Source organism: Hippocampus bargibanti, linkage group LG05, assembly GCF_051943395.1.
Source record: "Hippocampus bargibanti isolate YZ-2025 linkage group LG05, ASM5194339v1, whole genome shotgun sequence".
Taxonomy (NCBI): Eukaryota; Metazoa; Chordata; class Actinopteri; order Syngnathiformes; family Syngnathidae; genus Hippocampus; species Hippocampus bargibanti.
The window spans coordinates 15,128,463-15,152,648 of record NC_142738.1 but is presented as its reverse complement, the minus strand read 5'-3'; the positions used below and the strand labels follow the sequence as shown (position 1 = coordinate 15,152,648).

Below are 24,186 nucleotides of genomic sequence, written 5' to 3'. Positions count from 1 at the left end.
GCTCCCCCTAACCTGAGAGTAGGGACCTATCATAGCTGTGTCCGGCGCCGCCATGCCTGGACATTAGGGATATATAAATAGGGCCGATACGACCAGTAAGACTTTAGTTCGCTTCAAAAAAGTACAGATGACGGCTGAAGAAACCTCCTCATCGATTACCATGCATATGTAGACACATGCTGGTGTCTTGGCATTTTTTTTACTTTAACTTTACATACGCCACTACCTCACTTTACATACGTCACTAGTAGTACTACCTCACTTTACATTCAACACTACCTCACTTTACATTCAGAAATTACATGTATTGTCTGTTGTCAATTGTATGTCTTGTTTATCCACATTATAAGTGCCTTGCACGCTGGGTCCGAGAGGACATTAATTTCATCTGTGCCGTATTTCATGCATATTAGCATATTTAACAATAAAGCTGACTTAGACTTTGACTTTGGATTTTTCTGAAACTGTAGCTCACAACAACTGATGTCATTGTATCGGTGAAAAAGATGAGTTCGATTTTTAATAATTCGTTTTAATTATATGACAAATCTCGGTCTTGATATTCATTGTAGTGATGGACTCGCGTGTGCAGTGACAAACAGCCACATCACACATCTGTAAAAAACCTGCTTCGCCCATCTCGAGAACATTTCTAAGCCCTGTCCTTTGATGTCTTTTGCTGATTCTGAGAAACTCATTCATGCCTTTATTTCCACCAGGCTTGATTAATGCACTAGTTTGCACATTGGTATGCCTGCCAAAACCTTACATCAATCCAAAACGCGGATGCTTGGGCACTTAGGAAAATCGACAAATATGAACACACTACTGCTATTGTTTAGAATCCCCAATGGCCCCCCATAACCTACAGAATTCAACACAAAATCCAGTTCTGTCTCCGTGGTAATGCTCCAGTCAATGTAAAATACTTCCTCAACCTGCATACATTCTCTCAGCACCTCTGGTCCCGTGGCACCAAACCCCTCCACCATCCCCAAACAAATCTACCATGGGAGAAGGGGCGTTCACAAAATTCCCTGACCCACCGCATCTGGAGTGGCCTTTCCTGAGCATTTAAGAAATGCTCAGCCTGTGGAATCTTTAAATCTTTTTTGTTGTTGTTGTTGTTCTCTGAAGCTTGTCCCAACTTCTGATTTATTTATTTATTTATTTATTTATTTATTTATTTGTTTTTATTGAATTAGTATTAGAGCTGATTTTTAGCATGCTTTGTAGCACCTTGAGCTTTAACTAGATGAAAACTCATTTGTGTAATGTAAATAATGACAATGATGATGATGATGATGATCTTCTTTTCTTTTCGGCTTTTCCCTTCAGGGGACGCCACAGCGAATCAATGTCCTCCATCTATCCCGGTTTTGTGCATTATCTTCTCTCACACCAGCTACCTTCATGTCGTCTTTGACAACATCCATAAACCTCCTCTTCGGTCTTCCTCTCCTGCCTGGCAGTTCAAGGCTCAGCATCCTTCTCCCGATATAGTCACTCTTTCTCCTCTGGACATGTCCAAACCATCTCAGTCTGGCCTCTCTGACTTTCTCTGCAAATCCTCTAATATGAGTTGTCCCTCTAATGTACTCATTCCTGATACTATCCAACCTGGTCACTCCCAAAGAAAACCTCAACATCTTCAGCTCTGCTACCTCCAGCTCTGCTTCCTGTCTTTTCTTCAGTGGCACTGTATCCAGTCCAAACATCATGGCTGGTCTCACCACTGTTTTATACACTTTTCCTTTCATCCTAGCTGAAACCCTTCTATGTCACATCACACCTGACATTTTTCTCCAGCCGCTCCAGCCTGCCTGGACACGCTTCTTCACCTTTTTTCCACACTCTCCATTGCTCTGGACAGTTGACCCCAAGTACTTAAAATCCTCCACCTTCTTTATCTCTTCTCCCTGTAGCATCACCCTTGCACTGGGATCTCTCTCATTCACACACATATATTCTGTCTTGCTGCGACTGAACTTCATTCCTCTCCTTTCCAGGGCATATCTCCACATATCTAGTTTCTCCGCCACCTGTTCCCCGTTCTCGCTAGAGATCACAATGTCATCTGCAAACATCATGGTCCATGGAGATTCTTGTCTAACATCGTCTGTCAGCCTGTCCATCACCATAGCAAATAAGAATGGGCTCAGAGCTCACCCCTGGTGGAGTCCCACCTCCACCTTGAATTACTCCGTTACACCGACAGCACACCTCACAACTGTCTCACAGTCATGATACAAGTCTTGCACCGCTCTGACATACTTTTCTGTCACTCCAGACTTCCTCATGCAATACCACAACTCTTCTCTGGACACCCTGTCATACGCTTTCTCCAGATCTACAAAGACACAATGCAATTCCTCTGACTTTCTCTGTACTTATCAGCACATATCAGCATTCTTAAAGCAAACAATGCACCTGCCGTACTCTTTTTTGGCATAAAGTCATACTGCTGCTCACAAATGTTCACTTCTGCTCTTAGTCTACCTGCAACTACTCTTTCCCATAGTTTCATTGTATGGCTCTTTATTCCATTGTAGTTAGTACAACTCTGCACATCTCCCTTGTTCTTAAAAATGGGCACGAGTACACTTCGTCTCCATTCATCAGGCATCTGTTCAACATTTAAGATCTTGTTGAATAACCCAGTCAGGAACACCACCGCCACCTCTCCAAGACACTTCCATACCTCGATTGGTAAAGCATCAGGCCCGAGTGCCTTTCCCCCCTTCATCCTCTTTAGCGCCCTCCTCACTTCATCCTTGCTAATGTTTGCCACGTCTTGGTCCACAACAGTCACATCTTCTACTCTTTATTCCTTCTCATTTTCCTCATTCATCCATTCTTCAAAGTAATCTTTCCATCTTGCCATCATACTACTGGCACCTGTTAATACATTGCCATCTCTATCCTTAATCACCCTAACCTGCTACAAGTCCTTACCATCTTTGTCTCTCTGTCTCGCCAGCCTGTAAAGATCAGTCTCGCCTTCCTTGCTGTCCAGCCTAGCATACAAGTCATCATAAGCCTCATGTTTGGCCTTTGCCACCTTTATTATTCGCATTAGGCTCGCGGCTAGCCGCGGCTAGCCGCCACCGGCCTTGCATTCCTACCATCACGCTGGCTAACGTGCGCTCGCTGGACAATAAAATGGACTACATCAGACTTCTCCGCTCAACTTCCAAGACCGTGGGTGAGTGTTGTGCCTTTGTGTTTGTGGAAACATGGCTGACCGACAGCATACCGGACAGTGCCATCCAGCTAGCCCAGCAAACTAGCTTCCGGGCAGACAGAGCGCTCGTCGAGGGGGGGAAGACTCGCGGCGGGGGACTCTGTGTTTACATCAGTGATGCCTGGTGCCGCAACGCTGTTGTGGTATGCAAACACTGTTCGCCACTGATTGAACTTATGGTCATAAAATGTCGGCCATTCTACCTGCCGAGGGAATTTAGTGCCATACTGCTGGTAGCAGTTTACATCCCCCCAAGCTCAATTAACAACAGGAGCGCGGCATTGAATGAACTCTACCAGCACATCAGCGAGCAACAGACAGCCCACCCAGATGCTTTCCTTATCCTGGCTGGCGATTTCAACCACGCCAACCCGAAAAGTGTTTTTCCACATCTCCATGGACACATTAACTTTCCGACGAGAGGTAACAACATTCTGGACAATGTTTTCACCACACACAAAGGAGCCTACAAAGCCTACCCCCTCCCCCACCTCGGAGCTTCGGACCACTCCACTATCATGTTAATGCCCGCATATAGGCCTCTTGTCAAAGTCGTCAAACCAGTCAAGAAGCAGATAAGGGTGTGGCCTGATGGGTCGTCAGAGGCACTCAAAGACTGCTTCTCCAACACTGACTGGAACATGTTCAGACAAGCGGCCACCTACAACAACAACACCGACCTCCAAGAGTACACAGACTCTGTTACCTCCTACATGAGGAAGTGCATGGATGACGTGACTGTCACCAGATCTGTCACCATCCTGGCCAACCAGAAGCCATGGCTGACGGGTGAAGTCCACAGGCTCCTCAGGGCTCGGAACGCTGCCTACAAAGCTGGCGATGAGCTGGGCCTGAGGACAGCCAGGGCCAACCTGTCACGTGGCATCAGGATGGCCAAGAGACAGCACTCCAGGAGGATCGCCAACCACTTCAAAGACAGCAGTGACACCAGGAACCTGTGGCGTGGGATACAGACCATCACAGACTACAAGCCCACTCCACAGACCTGCGAGAACTCCACCACTCTGCTGAACCAGCTGAACGACTTCTTCGCCCGCTTCGAGGCAGACAACAGCACTCCAGCACAGAAGACCCCACCACCTCCCGGCGAACAGGTGCTAACACTGTCCCAGGACAGCGTGAGGCGATCCCTCAGAGGGACCAACGCACGAAAAGCCCCGGGTCCCGACGGCATTCCTGGCCGTGTTCTGAGAGACTGCGCTGTGGAGCTCACAGATGTCTTCACGGACATCTTCAACACCTCCCTGAGCCAGGCTGTTGTGCCCACGTGCCTCAAAGCCACCACCATTATCCCGGTCCCGAAGAAGTCGTCCCCCACCTGCCACAATGACTACCGCCCGGTCGCACTCACTCCCATCCTCATGAAGTGCTTCGAGCAGCTAGTTATGAACCACATCAAGGCTGCCCTCCCCCCCACCCATGACCCCTTCCAATTTGCATATCGGCCCAACCGCTCGACCGATGATGCCATCTCCACTGCTCTCCACACAGCGCTCACCCACCTGGAGACCAGAGACTCCTACGTCAGAATGCTGTTCATCGACTTCAGCTCAGCATTCAACACAATCATCCCCCAACAGCTTACCAATAAACTGAGCAAACTGGGGATCAGCACCTCCCTGTGCAACTGGCTGCTGGACTTCCTGACGGGGAGACCACAGGCAGTCAGAGTTGGCGACAACACTTCCAGCACCATCACGCTGAACACAGGGGCCCCCCAGGGGTGTGTGCTGAGCCCCCTCCTCTTCACTCTGCTCACGCACGACTGCTCACCATCATCACCCAGCTCCAACCTCTTCATAAAGTTTGCGGATGACACGACTGTGGTGGGCCTCATCAACAACGACGAGGAGACAGCCTACAGGGACGAGGTCAGCCGCCTGGCCACGTGGTGCAAGGACAACAATCTCCGTCTGAATGTGGAGAAGACGAAGGAGATTGTTGTGGACTTCAGGAGAGTGCGCCCCCAGCATGCTCCACTAACCATCGACGGTTCTGCAGTGGAGAGAGTGAGCAGCACCAAGTTCCTGGGAGTGCACATATCCGATGACCTGTCCTGGAGCCACAACACGGCATCAATGGCCAAGAGAGCCCACCAGCGCCTGTACTTTCTCCGCAAGCTCAAAAGAGTTGGAGCCCCGACCCCCATCACGACCTCCTTCTACCGCGGTACCATAGAGAGCATCCTGACCAGCTGTATCACTGTGTGGTACGGCGCCTGCACCGTGTCCTGCCGTAAGACTCTGCAGCGCATCGTGAGGACAGCTGAGAAGATCATCGGTGTCTCTCTCCCCCCCCTTCAGGACATCTACAACACCCGCCTCACCCGCAGAGCCATCCGGATCGCTGGCGATCCCACCCACCCCTCCCACAGCCTCTTCAGCCTGCTGCCATCGGGTCGGAGACTGCAGAGTCTCCGAGCCAAGACCAGCAGGCTCAAGGACAGTTTCTGCCACCAGGCAGTCCGGAGACTCAACTCCCTCCCAGCCCTGCCCAGCCTGCCCCTTCCCACTGCCACACTCACCGAACTCTGAGTACACGCTACATGCTGTACGATCATCCTGAACTCTATTTTTTGTTATTTCTCATTAGACAAGACCTCACTTCAACCCTTTCTAGTTGTTTGTTTTGCAATTACGACATTACGTCACTTTATGTACGTCACTTCCTCACTTTACATATGTCACTACCTCACTTTACATACGTCACTACCTCACTTTCCATACGACACTACCTCACTTTACATACAGAAATTACATGTATTGTCTGTTGTCAATTGTATGTCTTTTTTAGCCACGTTATAAGTGCCTTGCATGTCTTGCACGCTGGGTCCGAGAGGACATTAATTTCATCTGTGCTGTATGTCATGCATATTAGCATATTTAACAATAAAGCTGACTTTGACTTTGACTTTGACTTACTTTAACCATGCGCTGCATCTCCCTGTACTGCTGTCTACTCTCGTCCGTCCTCTCAGTGTCCCACTCCTTCTTTGCTAACCTCTTACTCTGTATACACTTCTGCACCTCCCCATTCCACCACCAGGTCTCCTTATCTACCTTTCTTCCACTCGATACACCAAGTACTTTCCGACCTGTGTCTCTGATTATGTTCGCTGTAGTTTGCCAGTCATCTGGAAGTACCTCTTGCCCACCTAGTCCTTGTCTTACCTCCTTCCTAAATGTCATGCAACACTCTTCCTTTTTCAACTTCCATCATTTCAGCCTCACTTCAGCCTTTGCTTTCTTCATCTTCCTCACTGCCAGCGTCATCCTACACACCACCAACCTATGCTGTCTGGCTACACTCGCACCAACCACTACTTTGCAGTCACTGATTTCCTTTAAATGGCACCGTTGACACAAAATGTAGTCTACCTGTGTACTTCTGCCTCCACCCTTATAGGTCACCCGATGTTCCTGTCTCTTCTGAAAGAATTATTCACAATAGCCATTTCCATTCTCTTAGCAAAGTCAAACACCTATCCTTCTATCCTTCAGCGTTCCTCATCTGGTGTCCAAACCTGCCCATCACCTCCTCATCATCTTTGTTTGCTGCGCCAGCATGTCCATTGAAGTCTCCACCAATTATAACCCTCTCACTTCTCGGGATGTTCTGTATGACTTCATCAAAGTCCAACTAAAATTTCTCCTTCACCACCAGCTCACTTCCTACTTGTGGGGCATACCCACAAACAACATTGAACATCAGACCTTCAATTTCTAGCTTCAGACTCATTATTCTATCTGATACTCTTTTCACTTCTAAGACATTCTTAACAAACTCCTATTTTAAGATAACCCCAAATCCATTTCTCTTTCTGTCTTCACCATGATAGAACAACTTAAACCCTGACCCTAAGCTTCTAGCCTTGCTCCCTTTCCACCTGGTCTCCTGGACACACAGTATGTCTACCTTCCTTCTCTGCATCATATCAACCAGCTCTCTACCTTTACCTGTCATTGTTCCTACATTCAAAGTTCCTAGTTAGTTCTATAATCTTGGCGTTCCATTTCTCTCTTTTCCTCTGGGCACACTTCCCTCTTCTCCTTCTTCGACCAACAGTAGTCCATTTTCCACCGGCACCCTGAAGGTCAACAGTACCAATGGTGGCCGTTGTTAACGCGGGCCTCGACCGATCCGGTATGGGATTCAGAGGTTTGATTCGCATATTTGTTTTGGCAATTTTTTTTTTACGTCGGATGCCCTTCCTGACACAACCCTCTGTATTTATCCGGGCTTGGGACCGGCACAATAAGACACTGGCTTGTGCCCCCTTGTGGCTACATTGAAGATGATGATGATGATGATGATTATTATTATTATTATTATTCAAAGTAGCATTGTTTTTTTACTTAGCTTTCTGTTTCGCGAATGTAAGAATTTGATTGATGTTGACTGTAAGATTTTTTTCCATGATTTTAGAGTTTGCATTCACTCGTACTGATTATTTAGGCTTTAAATATGCAGTCAATACAAGTAACGTGCGCCAGTGTATCAAGGTCTAAGAATAAATACTACAACTGCACAAAAATCACTTTTTTTTCTCCTAGGTGTGGGGTTGGCTATAGGGGCGATCGACCAAAGAATGACATTTAGCCACAATGTAGAACCACCCCTACCACTTCTTTGTTTTGTTTTACTTGTCTTCCTCTATGTTCCTTCATTTCTGTTCTTTGTATTGCTCACACTTCTCTTCTTCCATGATCATTTCCCCTGCTTTCTTCCTGTGTCTGTACATAATTGGCAATTATCCCTTTCCCCTGATTGAACTAGACACATGAGAAGTGGACAGACGACCACTTTTGGCGCACATGCCGTTTTAGGCTTCGCTTTAAATAGCCGTCAATGTCTGTCATCGAAATAAGTGCTCCCAGATTTTGACTGCACAACAAAAAAAGGAGTTACTTGTTTTGTGAGCTAGACTAACACTTAAATGTCAGAATGGAATGCATTCTTTCAGCCAAGTTCTGTCTAACTGAGAAGTGACCACAAGAGATGTGAGACTTCCTGTGTGCTGATTAGATAATTACAAGGAGCACGTATGACGACTGGCCACACCACCCAAAATCGCTAGCACCCAGCAATTCCAGACCGGGTGCTACTCAAACAAACAGTTCTTGTTTTTCCAACATTTAGTCCTTAATCACAACAAAGTACCATTTGCACTCACCTACTCCACTGTGGATACCTAATCCTATTTTAAACAAACGGTGATGGGATTTTCACGTGGTTAAAATATTAAAATGGGATAAAGGTATCCTGCATTTACGTCCATGGTCAAGTTTCACTCAAATAGATAGATGTCAGTCTCTACAGGTAGCAAGACCTCAGAACAAGACCCCCCATTGTTGTGATCCACATAAGTGAGACATTTAGTGCAAGTTAAGTTTAGTGCTTAACAGTTCGCTGACGAAGCCTCTTGGATAGGAGGCGAAACGTCCGAAACCTTCACTTTTGTACAGATGACGGCTGAAGAAACCTTCTCATCGATGGACCACTCCTGTACGACTGAGAGCTTACACAGACGTTTAGTGCTTAATAGTGACTATTCTAAAACGATCTTGCTCAAATTGACATGGATTATCATTCAATGTCAGCATAACAATTTAATGAATTAAAGACACATCCGGCAGATCAGTACAAAAGCTACAGTCAAAGTTAAACATGTCAGGGGGGTTTTACACCGATAGTAGACTTGGGGTTTTCAGGTTACCTTCTGATTCGCCCACCGGCCAAGATTTTGGGTTCAGCATCAAATATAATATACTGTATTTCAAATCAGTCGATAGTATGGGTTGAATAATAGAAATAGGCAGATGTATTATTTTGCTGGCTGTTTTGATATGGATCTAGACCCCAGAATTAATTCATCCAGATACTCCAGCCAGGGGAAAAATACTTTTACAAATAAAAAGACAACAATCAGTTCACATTAGCCCAAAATAATTAAGGGTACATGAACTTTTGTTCATTGAACTCGTTACGGTATAACAGTACCGCTTGACAGTAATGAAATACATCATGATGTATTTTAGATGCTTTTACTTTTTGCTGTATCATAATGTTTTGGCAATGTTTTGTGGTATCATATGGTGACTTATTTTGTGAAGTTATTTCTCACATAGCGCTACTGAGGCCAACATTCATTTTTTTGTGTATCCCGCCGTCACATGCGCTAAGACCAAAACGGAGGTAATTAAATTCCATTTATTGGTCGGTGCTAAAATGAAATCCCTTCCTGCCAGTGAAAATGATTTTAAATTTAACACAGACCAGGTCACTCATTTCCGTTTCACATTGACACCTGGTTCAGGTCTTTTGGGAACAATGACGGCTTTGTTTATTGGTCAATTCAGTTATTTCAAACAAAGCACAGTTGAAACTCACAGGAAGCACATTGACTCAGCATAAGTTATTTTCAATCTCTTCACCTTCAAAGTCCAAGGAGTGTTTCTGCTGATTTTCAGCAAGTGCCCATGCAGCACATGGAGAGCATGTTTAGCGGAACGGGCTGTCAGGTTCAATCTGATCATCCGACGCATGTGTGCACACATCCACTTTTGTGCATATTGAACACGAGTGGTGCCCCATACAATTTCTGCAGTTGGTAGTGTTCCCACCCACATGCACGCTCCTTCCCATATATTGTGAGGTCCAAAATTTCCAAAGATATTGCACATTGCCAGAAAATATTCATATACAGTAAAGTCTCGTTATATCGATATCGGTTATATCGATAGTGCCACTTATTACGATATTATTTTCATTTCCCTTGCACATTTCTAGTCTTTTTATGTATAATTAGTACCGTTTAGTACGATACCCGGTTATTACGATAATCCGGTTATTACGGTGCTCCTTTTCATCCCCCGCCGGCCATTTTTGTTGTTTATATCGATATATCCGTCGCGCCATTGGTCAACTTGGTCACGTGTCTTGTTACGTGAGCCGCCATCGGTCGCGCCATTGGTCGACTTGGTCACATGAGCCGCCATCGGTCGCGCTATTGGTCGACTTGGCCGTGTGACTTTGTCACGTGACACGCCATCGGTCGCGCCATTGGTCAACTTGGTCACGTGTCTTGGTTACGTGTCACGCCATCAGTCGCGCCATTGGTCGACTTGGTCAGGTGACTTGGTTACATGCCCAGCACCCGTGTAGCAGAGCCATTTTCATTTTCAGACGCTAGCTCGTGTGTAGCAGACGAGATTGAAGTGTTTGTGTTAAAAGGTAAAAATGGGAAGCAGAAGAAGATTGATGACTTTTTTAAATTGTATACATAATACAGCAAGATGTAAGCGTTGCAGTTTCCCTGTTGTATTATGTACATGCCCACTGTACTGTATATGAATGCAATCGTTTTTTGCAACAATGTTTCTTGTTTTGTCTGCTGAAGCGCGATTATTTTGAAAATTATTAACATTCCATACTGTGTATTAAAGGACAGCCGATGTCACTTTTTATTCAAATGCAATTAAAAATGACTTCACGCCAAGACGTCTTGCATTGCTTGTGAATCCAAACAATGGCTTCGGATTCGGATAATATGCTTTCTTGTTACACATCCAGTTATGAATATGTTTCAAATACACTGTAGTTCTGAAGATTAAAGCATACATGTTTACAATCATTAAAGAATTATATGTGCCATTTTGAGGCAACATTGGGGGAACATCTCTCACCCAAAAAAAGGGAGCTAGTGGCCAGCTCCGTTTCTTATATGGCGCTTGGCTGCCCTCTTTTGGCGGCTTTTGTTTAATGCAGTTCGGCGCAGGATCGGATATATCGATAGTCCCGGTTATATCGATATTTTTTCGGACTCCCTTGAATATCGATATAACGAGACTTTACTGTACTGTATATTACACCTACAACCAATGGTCTTGCACATTTTCCATGGAATAAAGCATCCACAAAACTTCCTGAATAATGTCACGCTCGCAGCTGAGAGGGGACAATACCTGTACTGTAATCCCTTTTTTACATCAACAAACACTTTCCAATGCATCGTGCGAACTGTATAAATATATTAATATTTAAACCTTCCCCAGGTTTGGTAAATCAAGACTATAACAAATCCAGGTAAACATAAAATTCTACCTTCACAAAAAAAGATGAAGAATAATTCTCCGCCTGCTTAATCACACACAAACATACTTCATAGCTTTAATTATTGGGGTATGGTTAGTGGATGGATTCATGATGTGACAAATTTGAGAGCAAAACGGTTTCCACATGGGAGGAAGTGACAGGATAGAAAGATAACCCGATGCTATAACTCTTGGCAATTCTTCGGGGGAAGATGTTGAATTTGAAACATGTGCCACATATGTGGAAATGTGACCCAGGCAATCCTAATGTCATTCATATGTGTACACTAGTGAATAAAAATCTGATGTGATGAGGGTTCTACCAGAATTATAAAAAAGAAAACAAATCATAACAATAAAAGATGTGCAGATTGCATCCATCCATCCACCCATCAATTTTTCAGACCGTTTTATTGTCAATGGGGCTGCGGGGGGTGCTGGAGTCTATCCCAGCCGTCTTCGGGCACTAAGCGGGGGACATCCTGAATTGGTTAGCAGCCAATCGCAGGTCACACAGGGACAAACAACCATGCACACTCACACTCACACCTAGGGACAATTTAGAGTGTTCAATCAGCCTGCTGTTCATGTTTTTGGAATGTGGGAGGAAACGGGGTGAACATGCAAACTCCACACAGGGGGGCCAGGTCTTGATGCAGATTGCAAATGAAATTTAAAAAAAATCATGGGTCATAAACAAAACAAACCTCTGGATGATGTATCATTGCCAGTTGTTATCTAATATGTATATATCAACAGTTTTATTTATAGAGCACTTTGGAGCAGGAAACAAAAATGAACAACAAAATGAAATATTAAACAAAATTATTTAGCCACCAACATTGACAAACGGTAATGTAATAAAAGATCATAATCCATCCTTTTATTTCCCTTGTGTTCATGGCCCAGACATATTGAATGTTCCAACTGATGGGCCACATTTCACAAGACGGTATTCCTTTTGGACAAATATCAATCTGACAGCAAGAGCGAGTGAGATTATTGCATTAAATTTAAAGTTCCATTTCATGTCATAGATGAGTTTAGTGCGAGCACCACATGTTGTCACGTAGCATTGAGTATCCAATGAACAGTAATGAAAATACATTCAAGAAACCTGAGCATGGGAACTTTTGCACTTTTTGAAATGTAATACAAACAGCCGATGTGTGTTATCATAATACTTTTTTCGATGAAAAGGTTTCTTCAGCCGTCATCTGTACTTCTTTGAAGGCGTCGGATGTTTCGCTTCTTTTCCAAGAAACTTCATCAGCAAACTACAATAGCCTGCTTACGCAACATAGGATTAGTAATACTGATGAGGTGATACCGGTCGAAGTGGGGCAATCAGGCCAGTCGTTAGTCAGAACGATAGGAACTATCAGTGGAGCAGCTGCAGGGAGTAGTCCTCTGCTCCCCCCAACCTGAGAGCAGGGACCTATCATAGAGCAGAGTCCGGCACCACCATGTCTGGACAGTAGGGATATATATATATGTATATATATATACATATATATATAGGGCCTAAACTACCAGTAAGAATTTGGTTTGCTGACGAAGTTTCTTGGATAAGAAGCGAAACGTCCGACACCTTCAAAGAAGTACAGATGACGGCTGAAGAAACCTTTGACCACTCCTGTACGACTGAGAGCTTACACAGACATAATCCTTTTTTGTTAATCGTTAGTGTCTCGTGTTGATATTATCACGACAGAGCTTTGGCAGTTAAACAGGACATGGGTGTTCCAGGGCAATGGAGTGCCTCTTCAGCCCCAGACCATGCTGTTGGACGAGGGCCACGAGAGGCTTTATGTCGGGGCCAAGAATGCTCTATTCTCCCTCAGTCTGGACCAAGTTAACACGCAGGACAGCGAGGTAGTCCGGGGCAAGACGAATGTACTCTTAAACCCGTAAATGGATCATGTGACCTGCATATTCAGACATTGAAGGGCTCCTATTTCGACTCCAACTATAAAACTGAAGTCAGTCTTTGATTAATGTCAATAATTGCTGTACTGTTCATTTGTTCTCTGGACTATTTTCCAGATCAAGTGGGCCAGTTCTGAACTTCAAATCGAAGAATGCCTGATGAAGGGCCGGGAAGAAGTAGGTGACATTATTCATAATGCAGTCAACAGCTGGCATTTTTCCATGACATTGTTCTCCAACACAGCCCCCATTATGGGATGTCGTCACCACGGTGATGTATTTGTTCTGATTCTTCCAACAGACGGAGTGCGCAAACTACATCAAGGTTTTGCAACAATACAACCAGACCCATCTCTTGGTCTGCGGGACAGCATCCTTTAATCCCATTTGTGCCTGGGTGCATGTGGGACACACAGGAAAGGTGAGGAGTCCTTGTAGTACTGAGCTCCTCAGACTCTATGTACCAGATGTTGCACATGTCGATTTTCTGTGGATGCTATATTCTCAGCTTGCATGGCTTCTGACCAGGTTCAGTTAAACAAGCAAAGTACGCAAAATAGTACAGCAATGCTCCCAACAAGTCTCCCTTACAGCTTGGTGGTTTGGAGGTCAAATATCGGCTGTCAAAGGTGCTCATTCATCTCCAGGACCCTCTTTTTTCCTTCCCACATTTCAGAAAAAAACAGGAATGATCGATGAATTAAAGGTTTGAACGTGAGTGAGGATCTTGTTTGTTTGGTGAGTGGCGAACTAGAGCTGACCTTTGTTACAGTTATTTGATGGGCAGTATTCACAGCACAGCATACTTCCAGGACTACATAAATCAATGACAATTCGGCACCACAGGTGATGAAAAATGCAGGCTGTGAATCAATGGTTTTGTATGTGTGAGTTTGTGTGTGTGCCACCTGGTTTTCGGAGCTTTGAAATTTTGCTAGAAGTGGTGATTTTTTTACAAGCACTTCATCATTGCATCACTTTCTATACACAGTTCTTCTATGTATCGTACAGAATAACACCATTTATTTTATGTATCTTTTTCTGGATACTTGGACTTTGACGTGTAACAATGCATGTGTGGTTTTGTGTTGACAGGAATTGCTATTTACTTTGATAAAGGAGAGCATTACAAGTGGTAAAGGACGATGTCCGTTCAGCCACAACAGTCCCTGCACTTCTACACTCACAGGTAAGTAAGAATAAGTGCTAAAATCAAGTGTCATTTGCTATGCCAAAAATATTGTGTCAATCAGGCACTCACAATAAATACCCAATGAGGAGAGGAAGCATTTTATTATGTTACCAATCACTCAAGGCGGAAATGAGAAGAAGTCAAGTCAAAAGTCAAAGTCAGCTTTATTGTCAAATATGCTAATATGCATGACATACAGCACATATGAAATTACTTGAACTTGAACAGAAGAAGTGTTAGGTTTCAGTTCTCTGCGCATCACCCAAGGACCTCCCCGCTCGCCCTCTCATTTATTTGTCACTGGAAATCTAATACATAGGTGCTTCCAGTGGCAGGCCGTGGATTTCATCACTAGTCCTTCAGTAGTGCTACGTCTGAATCAATCCGGACTGAAAAAAATGTGGTTTGATTTACTACAAGTCCACTGGAAGGTACCATTATCCAAAAAATAACTGACCGACCTTTCTTAATGATGTCCATTTTTTCAGGAAAAGTCCATCTTGAAAATGGCTTTAACAGTATATCCCGTGGTGGGCCGTCAGAGCCAGCAAGGCCTTCTCTGCTGGCCTAACATAATCAGTATTCATTATCATAATTACAATAAAAGTCAATTTCATTAAAAAAAAAAATTTTCTAAATATATATATATATATATAATTATTCTACATACTGTTTTCTTGATGTCATATTATATCCATTTGGTTATGCTCCTTTCAGTGTTGTAGTTTTAGTTTGGAGTTTTTAATCCAATCAGAATTCAGCTAGCTTGTGTCGCCAGGCTGAAATCTGACCGACGCCTTCAGAATCAACAGTGAGGGCGTCTGTGCACTGTACATGAACGGGCACATGTAGTTGATATAGAGTTGTGATAGCCAATCAGATCACGAGTTGGCGCAGTAAGGCCAGCTAGAGGACCTCGCGTTGAACATGACATGTACGCGTCCTGTGATTGGATACTCACTTTACCTCAGCCCTCAGCGGAGGCAGCGCTATCCAAATCAACCAAGCTACAACAGATCAGACCCGGAAACTTTAGCAGAAAAACCAAGTATATCTACTCGCTTTTTTAACCCACAATGGCTGAAGGAGAGGACAACTCGCTGTCGCATGTAGGCCGATTCTCAAGAACAAATGAAAAAGATTTGTTTACTTTTATTTTCAACAAATAGTTCGTTTTGTGAACGTCTTGTTGTTTTTATTATATTAAACTGACATTTTGTAATTTAGCGTAAAATCTTGTTAAAGATTGCATATTCTTGGTGGACTTAAAACTTTGTGGACAAATGATTTTAAATTTCCTTTTATTTTTAAGTGTTTGCAGTATCACGTATAGTGACAAGTTCTAATTGCTGATGCAGATTTATTGATGTGTAATTGCTCCGGAAAATAGCCTGTGTTGTAGATGATTAAGGTGATGCCACGCCCAGTACTGCGTGCGTGTGCTTTTGTAAATGATATCTCCAGCCGTGTGTCATAAATTATGGTATTACGAGGGATATTTGTTCAAGTCGGACTAAGCAGGACTTCACTGAAGGCCCAGGTGTGAAATGCACGGACCGCCACTGAGTATATCTATATGCAAATGTCCCCGTTGTGGGACGAATAAAGGTTTTCTGATTCTGATTTTCTGATTCTGATATCTCCAGTTAAATCCATGTCTTTTCCTCCTTGAGCCATTGTGCGTTGACAAAACTGCTATTAAATCAACACAATATATTAGCGTTTGCAGCTTGCTACTGATACAGTGTGCTAGCTCCGTTGTGGGACGAATAAAGGTTTTCTGATTCTGATTTTCTGATTCTGATATCTCCAGTTAAATCCATATATTTTCCTCCTTTAGCCATTGTGCGTTGAAAACACTGCTATTAAATCAACACAATATATTAGCGTTTGCAGCTTGCTACTGATACAGTGTGCTAGCTCTGGCCAGTATGATGTTGTCGCTCGTGGCTTGTAATCAGAGCAGTTTTTGCAAACTAGGATTGGCGAGTGACTAGCCAATCCTAATTTGCGAAAAATCTGATCTTGACCAACGCCTTCAAGAAGGCGTCGGTACTACTTTCGGGTTGCCAACTCGAAATGTGATTTGGAAGAGCAACAGTTTGATCGGCACATTTGATGCAACAGGGCCTGCTGAACTGATTGTGTAGGCGATGACAGGTAGATTTCTGACCTTGGAAACAAATGATGGCTGCAAAGTGATTAATTAATTGCTTGAATACGAAAACACGTCTGGAAGCAACGCAAAAGGGGTAAAGTAATGAAAGGAAGCTGGAAGACAATTTGCAATTAATTAATAAGAATTCATGGACAAAATATAATTAACAGTCCGTGATTCAGATATTTTTAGGCCAGCAGAGAAGGCTTTGCAGGCCTTGAAGGTCAATCTAAAGGGTGAGGGCGGTTGAAGCCAATGAACTTGTTGGATTGTGTGTGTATGTGAGTGAAAATTATGTGCATGTGTGCAATCATTACAAAAACACCAAGATGCAGCTGGTGTTGACAACTCCATCCACATCCGACCTTGCTCTTGTTTTGTCCTAATTATTATCTCTTGGCGACCACTTACTCAGAAAGTTGGCTGCATCCCTCAACTGTCACATGGTGGACTTATAATTCTTTATTATAAATGTGAGCATATCTGTATTAAAGTACATTATTATATCTTTATGAAAAGCATAAACACTCTTCATTGTTAGCATAATCAATTTTTCATGCATAAAATGCAATTGTATGATAACTCAAAACAATCACCCAAACATATTTATCTGTCATTCAATGCCGCCATCTTGTGGTAATATTCCATCGTGGATATTAAGTATTGGTGCTTGCTTGTTTGTTTCAGATGGAGAGTTATATGTTGGTCTCTACATAGACTACTGGGAGAACGATGCGGCCTTGTGTAGACTCAACAACCGCACCTACATGCGTACTGAGAGGGATGACAGGCAGAAGCTCAATGGTCAGTTGATATCCATCCATCCGTTCATTTTCTGGACCATTTATACTGTGCGAGGGGTGCTGGACCTTATGCCAGATGACTTTGGTCAAAGGTCAGGCTACACCCTGGAACGGTTACCAGTCACATGTACACATGAAAATAAAAACAATAAAAAAAAACAAAGGCAGAAAGCAACCCACATTCACACCTTCAGCGTGAGATCTGTCGCTATCCAACAGGGGGTGTGATGGTTCACAATATTGAGAAGTGCAGACAACAACACTTTCATCACTTTGCTCCTGTGAAATGTAAATTTCTACACTGCTAGACTAATAAAGGCAAATCCAATCCAGTCCAATGCAATCCAATCCAATCCCACATATCTTGATGGACTTTAATTACAGCAAAAAATTGTTTCACACTCTTCTGTCTGCAGAACCGAGATTTGTCGGTTCGGCGGTTATTCCTGATAACGATGACAAAGATGATGACAAAGTTTACTTCTTCTTCACCGAACGTGAGGTGGATGCAGAGGGGCTCTACAAGGCTGTCTACACTCGTGTTGGACGAGTCTGCGCAGTAAAGAATCTGATATACTGTTATAGCTTTTTCTGGACAAAATTCATCCGAAAGCCAAAACTGCTGATTGTGCCGCGGTCAACCATCATGTGGTGTCCTATCATCTCTCAGAATGATCAAGGAGGACAGAGGATGCTGGTGAACAGATGGAGCTCCTTTCTGAAAACTCGACTCATTTGCTCCGTGGCTGGACCTGATGGCATTGATACTCACTTTGATTTACTTGGTGAGGACATGTGGTTTATCTGTTTTTTTAAGTTTATACAGTACCTATACAATTTACAAAGGAGATGTATGCATAAGCACAACTACTGATATACAGTACATTTTCTTTGATTTTACAAGTAGTTAAGCATCCAATCAAAAAGCCAAATAAAATTACTCAAAATATTAATTGAGCGTACGCCCAATTTTGATTAATTACCATTGCTTTGGGCACAGAACCGAATAAAAGCCCAAAATGTCAAAGGTGAAGGCATCTGAACATTTTAATGTTGGAGTAATTCGCCTGACAAAAACTCACTTTATAAAAAAGTGAGTTTTTGTCAGTTGAAATTGTAAAATCCCAAATTATTCCGGATGAGATTTATAAGTACAGTAAAGTCTCGTTATATCGATATCGGATATATCGATAGTCCCGGTTATATCGATACTATTTCTATGCACGCACGGAGAAAATTACATGCAAACAGGGTCGGATATATCGATAGTCCGGGTTATATCGATATTTTTTCGGACTCCCTTGAATATCGATATAACGAGACTTTACTGTAATTTAGTTTTACATCAAAACTATATTTACACAACATTGTACAAATTGTTTCACAATGAACAGGTATATGTGGCTGACCAAACACAATAATAATAATAATAATAATACATTTAATTTCAAGCGCCTTTCAAAACACCCAAGGACACTTTACAATAAAAACAATAAAACAAAGCACATAACAATAAAACCATAAGTAAAATGATAAATAATAAAATAGCAGATTGAACTAGACATTGAAAACAATTTTAAACAGATGGGTTTTGAGGTGGGACTTGAAAATAGGGAGGGAGTCAATATTACGGATGTTGTTGTGAATTCCAGAGTTTGGGACCAGAGCGGCTGAAAGCTCTGCACTCCATCGTGGTGAGACAGGCATAGGGCACATCGAGGTGAAGGGATGATGAGGATCTGAGGGACCGAAAGGGAACAGAGATTTGAAGTAGGTCAGAAAGATAGGGAAGGGCAAGGTTATGGATGGCTTTGAATGTAAACAGAAGTATTTTGAATTTGATTCGATGTTTAACAGGGAGCCAGTGGAGTTGCTGGAGGACAGGGGTGATGTGGTGAAACAAGGGGGTTCTAGTGATGATCCGGGCTGAAGAATTTTGTATGAGTTGGAGTTTATGGAGAAATTTCTGATTGACACCAAAGAGAAGTGAGTTATAATAATCGATGCGGGAGGTGACGAGACTGTGGATAAGGATAGCAGCGGAGTGGGGGTTGAGCGAGGGACGGAGACGGTTAATATTCCGGAGGTGGAAATAGGCAGACCGAGTTTTTTCACTGTTAAGCTTGAGAAAGTTATGGGAAAGCCAGGATTTAATTTCTGACAGGCAAAGTGAGCGGGATTAAGGTGGAAGAAAGGCGTCAGGTTTGCTGGAGAGGTAGAGTTGGGTGTCATCCCCGAAGCAGTGAAAGTGAATGTCAAACTTACGGAAAATGTTGCCAAGAGGAAGTAGGGAGATAATAAAGAGAAGGGGGCCAAGGACAGACCCTTGAGGCACACCGGAGGACACAGTAGAGGACCGTGAGGTGAACGAGTTGATTTGGATAAATTGTGAACGATCAGAGAGTTAGGAATGAAACCAGCAAAGTGGGGTGTGCGTGATGCCTAGGGTGGAAAGTATGTCGAGCAGCATAGGGTGGGAAATGGTGTCAAAAGCTGAGGTTAGGTCAAGAAGGATGAGGATGGAGAGTGAACCGGCATCAGCTGCCATGAAAAGATCATTCGTGATTTTTATGAAAGCCGATTCAGTACTGTGGCGGGGGCGGAAACCAGACTGGAATTGTTCGTAGAGGTTATTGTGAGTGAGGTGAGAGTGAAGATGGGACGCAACTCTTTTCAGTGATTTTGGCGATGAATGGAAGGTGGGAAATTGGTCGTAAATTATTGAAATCGTTTGGATCTGAGGCAGGTTTTTTCAGGATTGGAGTTACAGCTGCAGTTTTGTGTGGGATAGGAACAATTCCAGTTGATAATGAGGAGTGAATAATGGTTGAAATAAATGGGAGAAGAGAGGGTAGGCAGGACTTGATAAGGATAGTAGGGAGGGGGTCGAGTTGACAGGAGGAGTTCTTGGATTTGGTGATAATGTCTGAGATTATAGAGGGATGGGGGAGTTCAAAAGCGGAAAGTAGTTGGGAAGGAGGAGAAAGGCTGGGAGAGGGGGGGGGCGAGGTGCTGATGGATTTTGTTGATCTTTTCGCTAAAAAACATAAGCAGAGTGTTGCATGTATCAGAGGAACAAAAGTGTGAGGGGAGAGATAGGAGGTTGTGTGATTTTGTGATAGAGGGAAAAGAGGACCCGTGAGTTTCCAGGATTAGAGTCAATGAGTCCGGAGTAATATTGTGATTTTGCGCGTGAGATTGAGTCCTTGTAATGGGTGAGGTGAGTTGTGTACATGTCCTTGTGAGTAGTGAGCCCGGTCTTCCTGTAAAGTCTTTCCAGTTGGCGAGTTTTTGTCTTGATGGAGCGGAGATGGGCGGTGAACCAGGGGATGGACCGGTTAAATTGGACAGACCGGGACTTTACAGGAGCAAGGGCGTTGAGGGTGTTCGTGAGGTCCGCGTTGTACCAGGAAACAAGTTCATCAGGGGATGAGTTGTAGTCCGGAGTCAGGGTGGCAATCATCTCAGCGAGGGTGGCAACGTTGATGTCCTTGATGTTGCGATATGTGATGATACGGGGTGGTTTGGGGAGAGAGAGGGTGATGGAAACGTTGAATGACACCAGGAAATGGTCTGTTATAGGAAGTTCATTAGCCGTGCTATTATTTGGGATAAGGCCAGACATGCAAATGAGGTACAGGGTGTGGCCTTTTATGTGGGTGGGAAAGTCCGAGAATTGATGCAGACCAAAGCTGTCAAGTGAGGAGGTGAAGTCTTTAGTGAGGGGAAGAGTGGAATTGTCCATGTGGATGTTGAAGTCCCCGAGAATAATTACATTTGGTGACAGGGTGGAGAGGTGTGTGAGGACATCAAAGAATTATTTTAGAAAGTCACAAGGTGGTTTTGGTGCACGGTATACAGTGGCTATGATAGTGGGAGAGGGTCCAGAAATTTTACATGGAAGGCATTTGAATGATAGGGTTTCCTAGAGTGAAATTTTCCAGTTCTTGCGGTAAATTATCGCGAGACCACCTCCGCGGCCTAAGAGGCGGGGCTTAGAAATGTAAACAAAGCCTGGCGGAATCGCGTCGTTGAGCTCTGAGAAGTCTCCCGCCATTTGCCAGGTCTCATTTATACAAAAAAGTCAAGCTTACGGTCAATTAGGATGTCCTGGATAAGACACTCCTTTCCCGTAAGCGAGCAGACGTTGAGGAGGCCGAAGTTGACGCTGGTGGCGTCCCCACTATGAGGCGCATTAGCCGACCTAGCCAGGACGGCTAACATACGGTGATCGACAGAGCGGCTGCTCCTTCTGTGCGGCTGGCGGACGGATGACCACAGGGAGGTGATATCCTTGGAGCCATCGAGGTGAAAGCCTCGACATGGTCCGCGGTGGATATACCTCCGGAAAGGGTGACGAGCGATTTCCGGGAACCGGAGAATCGCCAGTGGCACGTTCGTTCATCGGGAGCGGAACTTCAGCAGCTCCGCCGCCGAGTACTGTAGCCGTCCAACAGGTCGACGGAGAAGCGAAATGATATTCACCAGCAACACCAAGAGAGAGGCAGCGGCCAGGTTAGCCCTCGACAGCGGGAACAGGTGGGTGGAGATGATAACGCGGCTTCGTCTGTGATCCGGATAAGCGACCGGAATCATGAGATGAATCGATAGCCAACGTTCATCTGGTGACTGGCTGGTATTTCCAGAGGTTTGGGAACCATAAAAAAGCTAAAAAGAGGTTGAAAAAAGGCTAAAAGAAGCTAAAAACATTTCGCGGGCAAGTAGCGGCAGCCAAAGCGCGCCAGCGTATGCTCGACCCGGAAGCGGAAAGACCAAAAGGCACTCATGTGTGTGTGCCTTTGTGTCAGAATTTAAATGTCCTAAATTCATAATCTGGTTCGGAACCAGGTACAATTTTACATGACTCAACAATAAGCATCTAATAATGCAAACTTTTTGTAAATTTTTAATTGAAATTGAAGGCTGGACCCACATTAGATCCAGATTCTTTTTGGAGTGAGACGTGGGTTGAGTGAACGCTGGTGCGTGTGGCTGCCACTGCTCACCCGCAGAAAAAATATCATGTGATTGTAAAGTGTCCTTGAGAGTTTTGAAAGGTGCTTATAAATGAAATGTATTATTATTATTATTATTATTATTAAATATACCGCCCTTACTCATTCTAAACAAACAGATCAAGTGTGTCAACAAGTATATGAACATGGTAAAAGACTGTATATGACATTTGAATCGCTGTCAACTGTTTAATTAGAATCAGATTCAGATTACACTTTGATTTTAAAGATCAAATCACATGAGATACAAATTGATTTGAACCTCTGAAAATCTTTAATTGCCAATTTCACATGTTCCTTATGTACAGTACATCCAACTTTAAATATTACAGCCTTTCTCTTTACATAACATCCTGAAGAGAATGTCTGCCCTGTTTGAAATATCAACTGTCTCCAAAACCAAATAATCACTAAAATTTTGCAGTTATGCTTTCAGTGATGTTCTTACGTCCAAAGTAAATTCTGACTCTTTTTTTTGCAGAGGATATGTATGTGTTGAAGAACAAAGACAGGAAGAACCCAGAAATATTTGGCCTTTTTAGCACAACGAGGTGAGGAAGACCATGTTTCTCGATATGACATGAAGGGAAACTGATCACTCGACGTCTACTTTTGCAGTGCCGTGTTTAAAGGTTTTGCAGTGTGTGTCTATCACATGGATGAGATCCGAGCCGCGTTTAATGGACCGTTTGCATTTAGAGAAAGACCTGAGCATCACTGGACACCTTCTGAAGATAAAGTCCCCTACCCACGGCCTGGATCTGTAAGTCCTGAGTTTTTCATAGTCGATCTTTAACTTAACATATACCACAACAAGGAATAAAACGAACGAAGATGGAGTGAATATTTAATAGCCATTTTCACTCTAATGTTAAATAGAATATTGTTTTGCATCCTCACAATGATTTGTTGGATACCCGGGCAATATGAATTTTCAGGTTGAGGTTCAACTGTTTACAATGGCACGGAGATCTGAGTGTTATCCGGGCAGCTGTGGTAAGACAATTGATAGCTGCGTATTAGCTGACCTAATGGAAGTAAGTTCAAATTGAACAATGGGGGTCTCAAGATTGACTTTTGAAGAACATCACAAACTGTAGCCATTTTATTTACGACACGGTTACCAATTGCTGTCATCACATAGATGGCTGTCACAAAGGCAATGCTCAAGTCCAACAGAACTAAGCCTGCGATTGTACTCGCATCTGGGTTCAGGCCGATGTTTTTTGTCACCTTGATCACAGTTGTCTCAGAAACAAAAACAGTGATTATGAACTGGTCTACAGCTTTTATAAACCAACAATACTAGATCTTTGGACTTCCTGTCTACCCCAATGGGTTTGAAATTAAACTATCAATGAAACATTTTTGTTTGCAGCCTGTTGTAGAATTTTGCTGGCTCACAATCCAACTTTACATAATATGTCCCTCACAAATGTCTTCATCCATGAGATATCAGATAGGTAAATTACAAATGTATAATCTCAACCAACACAGATGTCAGAGTACAGATTTAAACCACAAACCTCAGAACTGAGTCACACGAGCTAACTACTAGGATTGGCTAAATTAACTGAAACTTGTCATTTGATTGCTGGTAAAGAAGTGCAACATCTACGATGGTAAATACGAGTACGATTCCTGCCATTGCTGTCTTCACAAGGACTTATGTGCAATTTGTAGTTTTTGCTCGCTTCTCGAGACTGCACAAGAAGCTACGCTCTTAACTCA

At 43.5% G+C, this 24,186-nt stretch overlaps 1 protein-coding gene across 1 annotated transcript in view; it reads left to right on the top strand.

Moving 5' to 3' along the window:
• Positions 1 to 24,186, top strand: part of sema3e (sema domain, immunoglobulin domain (Ig), short basic domain, secreted, (semaphorin) 3E) — a 53,843-nt gene that overhangs the window by 18,047 nt on the left and 11,610 nt on the right. Inside the window, exons 2-10 of the mRNA XM_088996861.1 lie at positions 13,073 to 13,233; positions 13,405 to 13,464; positions 13,589 to 13,708; positions 14,383 to 14,476; positions 17,325 to 17,441; positions 17,857 to 17,999; positions 18,111 to 18,225; positions 22,937 to 23,006; positions 23,074 to 23,218. Coding sequence (XP_088852987.1) covers positions 13,073 to 13,233; positions 13,405 to 13,464; positions 13,589 to 13,708; positions 14,383 to 14,476; positions 17,325 to 17,441; positions 17,857 to 17,999; positions 18,111 to 18,225; positions 22,937 to 23,006; positions 23,074 to 23,218 — 1,025 coding nt within the window. The remainder of the gene's footprint in view (positions 1 to 13,072; positions 13,234 to 13,404; positions 13,465 to 13,588; positions 13,709 to 14,382; positions 14,477 to 17,324; positions 17,442 to 17,856; positions 18,000 to 18,110; positions 18,226 to 22,936; positions 23,007 to 23,073; positions 23,219 to 24,186) is intronic.